The sequence below is a fragment of the Salvia hispanica genome, chromosome 1, assembly GCF_029641045.1.
Source record: "Salvia hispanica isolate PSC_SH4W2 chromosome 1, Shi_PSC_v1, whole genome shotgun sequence".
NCBI lineage: Eukaryota > Viridiplantae > Streptophyta > Magnoliopsida > Lamiales > Lamiaceae > Salvia > Salvia hispanica.
Genome location: NC_142692.1, coordinates 16053572 through 16062020, shown reverse-complemented (window position 1 = coordinate 16062020; position 8449 = coordinate 16053572). Strand labels below are relative to the sequence as shown.

The 8449-nt window shown below is 42.5% G+C and overlaps 1 protein-coding gene across 1 annotated transcript; it reads left to right on the top strand.

The window, feature by feature from the left end:
• Window positions 1-3518: 3518 nt before the first annotated feature.
• On the top strand, window positions 3519-4553 carry LOC125221153 (uncharacterized). The gene is made up of 2 exons (XM_048123279.2): window positions 3519-4118; window positions 4215-4553. The coding sequence occupies exons 1-2, from the start codon at window positions 3519-3521 to the stop codon at window positions 4551-4553; spliced, it is 939 nt and encodes a 312-aa protein (XP_047979236.2).
• Window positions 4554-8449: the final 3896 nt, after the last annotated feature.

The following is an 8449-nucleotide window of genomic DNA, read 5'->3' as shown; positions in this document are numbered from 1 at the left end:
AAGGGAAAAATAGCCATATATAGTCAGATTTGATAATTTGATAGGTTTTGTATGGTTTTCCCCAACTATGCCAAAACAGGGCAATGATGTTAATCTCCACAGTTAACTAGGCAAACGAAGGAATGTTTTGATGAAATTTTGCAGGTAGCTAGGTCACATAACATAGATCATACAAACCAAATTTCAGCTTAATCTAAGCACAATTGATCAGTCCGATCATCCCAACAAAAACAGAGTCAAAACAAAGAACAAAAGGAAAAATAACCCAACCCAAAGCAACAATAGATCAAACACCTAGTGGGTACTAGGCTCTAGATACCAAATGATAAGGATCCATGTATTTTATGATCCATTTCCCAAGGATTATCCATTTATGATGCTTGATCTAACTATTTTTGTGATGCTATTTTCAATTTATCAATACAAGACAAAAGATAATAGATGATCCAACCAACAAAAATTGAATCTAAACAAGAAAGGATGGAAGATTAGGAATGGAAAGCATGTGTATAATGATGAGATAAAAGAGCTACAACCGTAGGACCTTAACCAAAAAGATGGAGACAACCCTAGGCAACTTTCAATAGCTATATCACCCCTTGGCTCCACTACTCAATGGATACATCCCATCGACGCATACTTCTACTTGAATCAATCTATGGAATTGAAACAAGCAACCTTCAAGGAAGGAATTGGATACATTCCTCAAAGAGGAAAAACTCACTAGGGAGATAACTTCAATCACAATCTTATCGCAATCTAGAATGAAAAATGACACCAAAAGGTACTTATACTAAGGGCCCAAAATGTGGAAAAAGGCCCTCAAAAACTAAGTCTCGGGCGATTCACCCGGTCGGGTGAATTGCAGGGTGAAAAACACCCGCCCGGGTGTTCTCCTCGCCGGTTCTGCGCGACTTCTGTAAAACCACAATAACTTCCTCATTCGGACTCCGATTGAGATTTGCAAGATACCCACGCGAAGCTGTTTCCAAGAAGAAGACGATGGTGGTAGTTTAATAGCTTTCGGATATCATCTCGATAGGATGGTTTCTGGTTGAATCCAGCTGTAGTTGAAATCCTTGACGCACGGCTTCCATGTTCGTATCATCCTCCCCTTCTTGGAAAGGATTTGTCCTCAAATTCAAGACTTCTCTATTCCTCGCATCCTCGGGAGACCCTCTAGCTTTATTGAATCCTTGGCACGTCTTCACTCTCTTCCTTGGACCCCAATCAATCCATGGCTCACGTCGAGGTGAAAACACTTGATGTCTAGCACTCATGGTCATATCATGGGGCAACCGTCTCAAGAGCCCCAAGGAAATATGGAGGATGCGAATTATGTGCAACAAGGGGGCAACAGGTATTACAACAACTCACGCCCGAACTTTAATAGTGGAGGATACTGTTGGAACATATATACTAAAAAGCATTTTTCGAGTTTTTGAATTTGATAAATTGTTTGTATATTGTAAACACTCTTCATTTAATGAGAATAATAAATGTTTTCTTCACACTGTGTATTTTACTTTAATGGGTATTGACCGTATTTAATTATATATTAAATTATATAATTAAAGTGCCGGAAAGTAAAATCAGTCTAAGTCTTCTACATTGAAGGTTGGGTCGTGGAACAGGTCATCACAGTAGGTGGCCCAACCGGTACCTTGTAGAAGTAAAACTTTTTCACAACCTAGATAGGCTTTGGCTACCTATCGTGAAAGGTTGCAGTGTCCATCCGAAAAGTCGTCTTTACCTTGAGAATGACTAGTGACACTAGTGTGGTATAGCATTGAATGGATCTAAAGTATAAAGACGTCTTTGTTGCTATCTACTGTAAGACGATGTCTTGGAGATTTAATATTTCCTAATCTTTGTAATAATATAGGACACACGTTATTTAATCATACGCTGCTTTGACTTATCAATAGGTGCGGGTTTTTCGTAACCCAATATTTCTGATATCTTGGGTAGTAGTAATTAATAACTAGTATGGTGTCAGTTTTATTATTACATTGAATCGTGTGCCTGCGCGGTTTGACTATATCCCCAAAAGGTGTTCGAGAGAAGTTCTATTATTCGGAAACCCGGCCGGTTTGGATTTAATCCAAGAATAAATAGAAAAGGAAAAGTATATTTTTAATATACATCTCGTACTAGACAAACTGTTGGAAATAAAGATATTAATTAATTTAAAGTCTATAGCAGACTACAAATTAATTAATGGATATAGAAAGTCTTAGACACGGAAAATAATATATTAAAGAGGTTAACCCGGATTGCTTGTAATCACGGATTGGATGGGCGGTCAATATTTCTTCTATAGTGGCACAAGAAATATTCCATTGGCCTTATATTAAATCATGGGTTATAATTTAATTAGTAAAGAAGATCCAATGGGGGAGGCCCAATCCAAGCCCCATAGATCCCTAACCTAGCCCATCATAAACTCTATAAATAAGAATGTAAGGAGAAGAGACAAATGTTATCACAAACCCTAGCCTCCACACTTGGCTTTCTTGTCTTATCCTTCAAGATTCTTATAATTTCTAAGAGATTCCTCCCACAAGGAATTTAGATCTATAGAGTTAAGGGTCATAGGTTAGAAGATCTTTGGTCTTGCATTCACAATCAAACTTCAAGATCTACACGTGGAGAAGTAGCAAGCCACTTCGATTCTTTGGAGAATCATTGTTGTAAGTATTCAACAACATAATTTAAATTAAATTATGTGATTAATTGCGCAATTATATGTCTCTACATGTTCAAGCATGAAATTGAATCGACCCACGTAATCACCTAAATAGATTCTTATGTGGATTTATTTGTTTTGCATTTTCCGCTGCGATTATCCCCAACAGATACAACCAGTATGGGAACAAGGGGCATCCCAATCTCTCTTATGGGAACCCCAATAATGCCCTGCAACCTCCTCCGGGATTCACAATTACTGATGGGATGGTGAACGACCCCAAGAAGATGACCACAGAGGTCATACTCAAGTCCTTTATGCTACAATCCAACAAGGTCATGGAGCAGAACAATCAGAGGATGGAGAAGGTCGAGACGGATGTACAAGGGATGGCCACTCATTTGAAGAACATTGATGTTCAGATCAGCCAGATTTCCAGACTGTGAGTACTCTTACTCAACCGGGAAAATTCAGTTCCACCACCATTGTCAACCCCAAGGACTGCAAAGCTATTAACTTGCGGAGTGGGACGAGCTATGAGGGACCCTCAATGCCCTCAGCGAATGAAGGGAAAGTAGCAGAGAAGCCTATTGAAGAGGAGGAGTTAGTTGAGGAAGATGAAACGGAGACGATTCAGGTCACCACTCCACCTAAGGAGAATGCAGTTCCAGCTCCATCTACAACACCTGCAACTCACACTCCTGCTGAAGTGAGGATCCCTTATCCTCAACGGGTGCAGAAGAAGAAGATGGATGCACAGTTTTTGAGGTTCTTGGACATATTCAGAAAGGTGCAAATCAACATTCCTTTGGTAGAGGCATTACAGCAGATGCCCAGTTATGCTAAGTTTCTAAAGGATGTGGCCTCCAACAAGAGAAGATGGATGGAATATGAGACGGTTAATCTGACTGAGAGATGCAGCGCCATTATTCAGAAGAAGCTGTCGGCCAAGTTGAAGGATCCCGGGAGTTTTACCATATCCTGCATAGTAGGAGATTGTCAAGAGGGAAGAGCTCTATGTGATCTGGGTGCAAGCATCAATCTGATGATGTATTCTTTCTTTCAGAAGTTGAAGATTGGAGTGCTCAGGCCCACTACTATTTCACTGCAGATGGCGAACAGAACAGTGTCGTACCCGAAGGGGATTGTTGAAGACATCCTAGTCAAGGTCGGGGAATTTGTTTTTCCAGCCGACTTTGTGGTTCTAGACATGGAAGAAGATAAACATGTCCCACTTATCCTTGGTAGACCTTTTTTAGCTACAGGGAGAGCACTTATTGATGTCCACAAGGGAGAGCTCACTCTTCGACTGAATGAGGAGAGCATCACATTCTCCATTTATGACGCTATGCTGAGGTATGATGATGAGGATGCTTGGAGGTTCAAGCAGTGCAAAATGATCGAGGTGGTTGATGACTGCGTGAGAGAGGTAGCCCATGTTATCTCGTGACAGGACAGATTGGAGCAATGCCTTTCACAGTCCATGCTAGCTTCGGAAAATCTGCAAGGGCCCGAGCTCACTTAGGAGATACTTCATTTTGTGGGAGCCCTTGATTCTGGTGTAGAGATTCAAAGAAGGAACAACAAATTTCAACCACTCAAAGATCCGGCGGAAGAAGAAGAGAAGGAGGAAGAACTTAAACCATTGCCTTCGTACCTCAAGTATGCCTTTCTAGGAGAGAATGAGACGTATCCGGTAATTGTCTCTTCATCACTTACTCCTACTGAACTCGATAAGCTGATGCGCGTGCTTAGGAAGCATAAGGGAGCTATAGGGTGGTCCATCTCGGACCTCAAAGGAATCAACCCTACTGTTTGCATGCACAGAATTTTATTGGAGGAAGGATCCAAGCCTAAGGAATAGAATCAAAGAAGGCTAAATCCGATAATGCAAGAGGTGGTCAGAAAGGAGGTATTGAAGTGGTTGAAAGCCGGAATCATATATGCGATATCTGACAGTGATTGGGTAAGCCCCACCCAAGTCGTGGCCAAGAAGGGTTGGATGACTGTTATACAAGGTGGAAATGATGAGATGATAGCCACAAGATTGGTGACCGGGTGGCGAGTTTGCATAGACTATAGGATACTTAATGCAGCCACGAGGAAGGACCATTTCCCTCTCCCGTTTATTGATCAGATGCTTGACAGATTGGGGGGGTATGAGTACTACTGCTTCCTAGATGGATATTCCGGATACAATCAGATCTTGATCGCTCCGGAGGACCAGCACAAGTCGGCCTTTATTTGTTCCTACGGTGTCTACGCCTTCCGAAAGATGTCTTTTGGGCTTTGCAACGCTCCAGCCACATTTCAGAGATGTATGATGTCCATCTTTCACGACATGGTGGAAGATATTATGGAGGTGTTCATGGATGACTTCTCGGTCTTCGGATCGTCTTATGATCAATGCATGGATAATGTGACGAGAGTATTGCAGAGATGGGAGGAGACCAACTTAGTGCTCAACTGGGAGAAGTGTCACTTCATGGTACGTGATGGTATTGTGCTTGGGCACAAAATATCTGCTGCAGGTCTAGAAGTTGATAGAGCCAAGATAGTGGCGATTGAGCAAATGCCACCATCTAATGAGAAAGTTGTGAGGAGCTTCTTGGGGCACACGGGATTTTATAGGCGATTCATCAAGGATTTCTCTCAGATAGCTCGCCCTCTGACCAGTCTGCTAGCTAAGGATGTCAATTTCCATTTTTCCGAAGAATGTTTACAAGCCTTCGAAATTTTGAAGAAGGCGTTGGTGAGTGCCCCCGTGCTTATAGCTCCAAATTGGTCTCAACCTTTAGAGATCATGTGCGACGCTAGTGATGTGGTTGTAGGTTCGGCGCTGGGGCAGAAAAGAGATAAAGTGTTCAGAGTGATTTATTACGAAAGCCGGACTCTAGATCCAGCTCAGGCAAATTGCACCACCACGGAGAAGGAGATGCTAGCTGTGGTGTATTCCTTCGACAAATTTCGCTCATATCTCATTGGAGCGAAAACTATTGTGTTCACTGATCATGCCGCCATCCGCTTTTTGTTTGCTAAGGTGGATGCCAAGCCTCGTCTGATTCGTTGGGTTCTTTTGCTACAAGAATTCGACTTGGAGATCCGGGATCGAAAGGGGTGTGAGAATGTGGTAGCCAACCACTTATCTAGATTGGAGCATTGCTTTCAAGGAGAGAATTTGAAGAGGCCGATAAACGAGGAGTTCCCCGATGAGCACATCTTCTATGCTCAAAGCTCGTCGCCATGGTACGCGGACATCGTGAATTTCCTAGTAGTCAAGGTGGTCCCAGAAGGCCTCAACAAGTATCAAATGAGGAAGTTCTTTCATGATATCAAATTCTATTTTTGGGATGAGTCGCTCCTGTTCAGAAGATGTGCAGATATGGTCATTCGAAGGTGTGCCCCCGATGAACAATGGGAAGCTGTGATCAGAAATTGGCATTCAAGCCCCACTGGAGGTCATTTTGGAGCAAACCGGACGGCGATGAAGGTGCTCCAGTGCAGATTTTATTGGCCAAGCATTTATGGAGACTGTCAGAAGTTTGTTCTCCACTGCAATGAATGCCAGAGGACGGGGGGTATCTCTAAGAATAAGGAAATGCCGATGACTACTATTATGGAGATAGAGTTTTTCGATGTATGGGGGATCGACTTCATGGGTCCCTTCCCGCCATCCTCCGGTCATCAATACATCCTATTGGCGATTGACTACGTCTCCAGTTGGGTGGAGCCAATTTTTACTCCGGTCAATTCCTCTAAGGTGGTGATAAACTTTGTGAAAAAAAACATTTTCACGAGGTTCGGGGCGCCGAGAGCCTTACTTAGTGATGGGGGGTCTCATTTCAAAAACAAGTGGCTGGAAGTTGTGTTGGGCAAATATGGTGTCAAACACCGAATCACTTCTCCCTATCATCCTCAATCCAATGGTCAAACTGAATTGGCCAATCGAGAAATCAAAGGCATCTTGGAGAAGACGGAGAATGCCAATAGAACGGATTGGGCTTTGAAGCTCGATGATGCACTTTGGGCATATAGGACGGCTTATAAAACGCCGATCGGCATGTCACCTTATCAGTTGGTGTTTGGGAAATCTTGTCATCTTCCTGTGGAGCTTGAGCACAAATCATATTGGGCGGTGAAGCAGTTGAATACCGACTACTATAAGGCCGAAAAGGAGAGGCAAGCTTATCTGAACTTGCTTGATGAGTTTAGGAATGAGGCATTTGAGAACACGGTAATTTACAAGGAGCACCTCAAGACGTACCATGAAAAGATGATAGACAAGAGGGAGTTTTTCCCAGGAGATTTGGTGCTACTGTTCAATGCACGTCTAAAACTCTTCCCCGGAAAGCTCAAGTCAAGGTGGTCCGGTCCTTTCAAAGTCAAGACGGTGATGAAGAATGGAGCTTTGGAGCTCGAAGCTAATGATGGGCGAGTGTTCACGGCCAATGGTCAGAATGTGAAGAAGTTCCACTCTATGGAGCAAAAGGAAGAGGTGTTCCGGCTCTGTTTGGAGGCACAGTGATGCGCTATGGAGATGTCGAGCTAACGACTTTAACCAAAAGCGCTTTAGGGGAGGCAACCCCTAGTAGGTAACTTTATCATTCTTTTTGTGTGATTTTTCGTTCAATTTTTGTTGTGTTTGTTTTTCGTATCCCTTTGGTTCTAGGTCCTCATTTTGTTTTTTTTCTTTTTTTTTCTTAAGTCTCTTTGTTTTTTTCAAGTGTCTCATCGGATGTGGACTTGGTTTTGCTTGGAAACTGACATTTTGCAGGAGTAAGTTGTAAACACTGGTAAAGAGAGAGTGTAAATTCAGAAGGAGCATAAAAATCTGCCCAGAACATGTCACCCCGCCGGGTGACTTTACCACGAAAAAAATACCACCAAGTCGGGTCAGTCAAATTGTGAACAAAAATTCCAGAGAGGGGTCGAAAGAGATCACTCGGCCGGGTGATTTATTAGTTAAAAAAATCCCACCCGGCCGGGTCGGAGCCGAACAGCGTTGGGAATCCAGAGAGTACCAAATTTCTTTCACCCGACCGGGTGAATTTTCGGTTGTAAAATTCCACCCGGCCGGGTCCGATGCTGCGAACCCTAGGTATAAGAGCAGGTATGTGCGATTTTTTTATACCTCTCACCCGCCCCCTTCCACCCGCCTCTCTCCCCCTTCTCAATTTCTCACACACACACAAAAATTCACTCAACATCTCACACACCCACCACAAATTCCACCCTCATATCCTCAATTCCATCTTGCTAGAGTGTTTTGGTCCGACTAATTGTGCATTTAGAGGAGTTTTACTCACACACTCAAGAAAGAGCCCTAATTTTCGAATTTTCTCTCACTATAAGCAACAAAGGTATGTTTTGCACCTCTAATCCTCTCTATCCATGGATATAATGTGCAATGTGTGATGGGCATGATGTTTATAGCCTTTACAAGTTGAATTGGTGATAGTCTTGTGCATAATTTATGAAATTGTATGGGTTTTGGTATGAATTTTGCTTGTGGTGAAGTCATTAAGTATGCATTGTTGACTTGAGAGTTTACATTGTCTTACTTGAGTTGAGTTTGAGGTTGGGCATGAACATTGTTGCTGTTCTTTAGTGGTGAGGATATTATTGTTGAATTTGTTGATTGAGCATTGACTACATGATAGGGGATGCAATTGATGATTTATGTGAGTTTAGGGATTGAGTCTGTCTCCCAAAAATTGGTTAAGTTGTGTTTATAGATTTTAGAAATCGAGTCTATCTTTC

Bases quoted from the DNA above. Each gene is read 5' to 3' on its own strand.
- LOC125221153 (XM_048123279.2), top strand. From the start codon at position 3,519: ATGCCCAGTTATGCTAAGTTTCTAAAGGATGTGGCCTCCAACAAGAGA. The intron at 4,119-4,214 runs GTAGCCCATGTT...GAGCTCACTTAG, and splicing joins TTGATGACTGCGTGAGAGAG to GAGATACTTCATTTTGTGGG.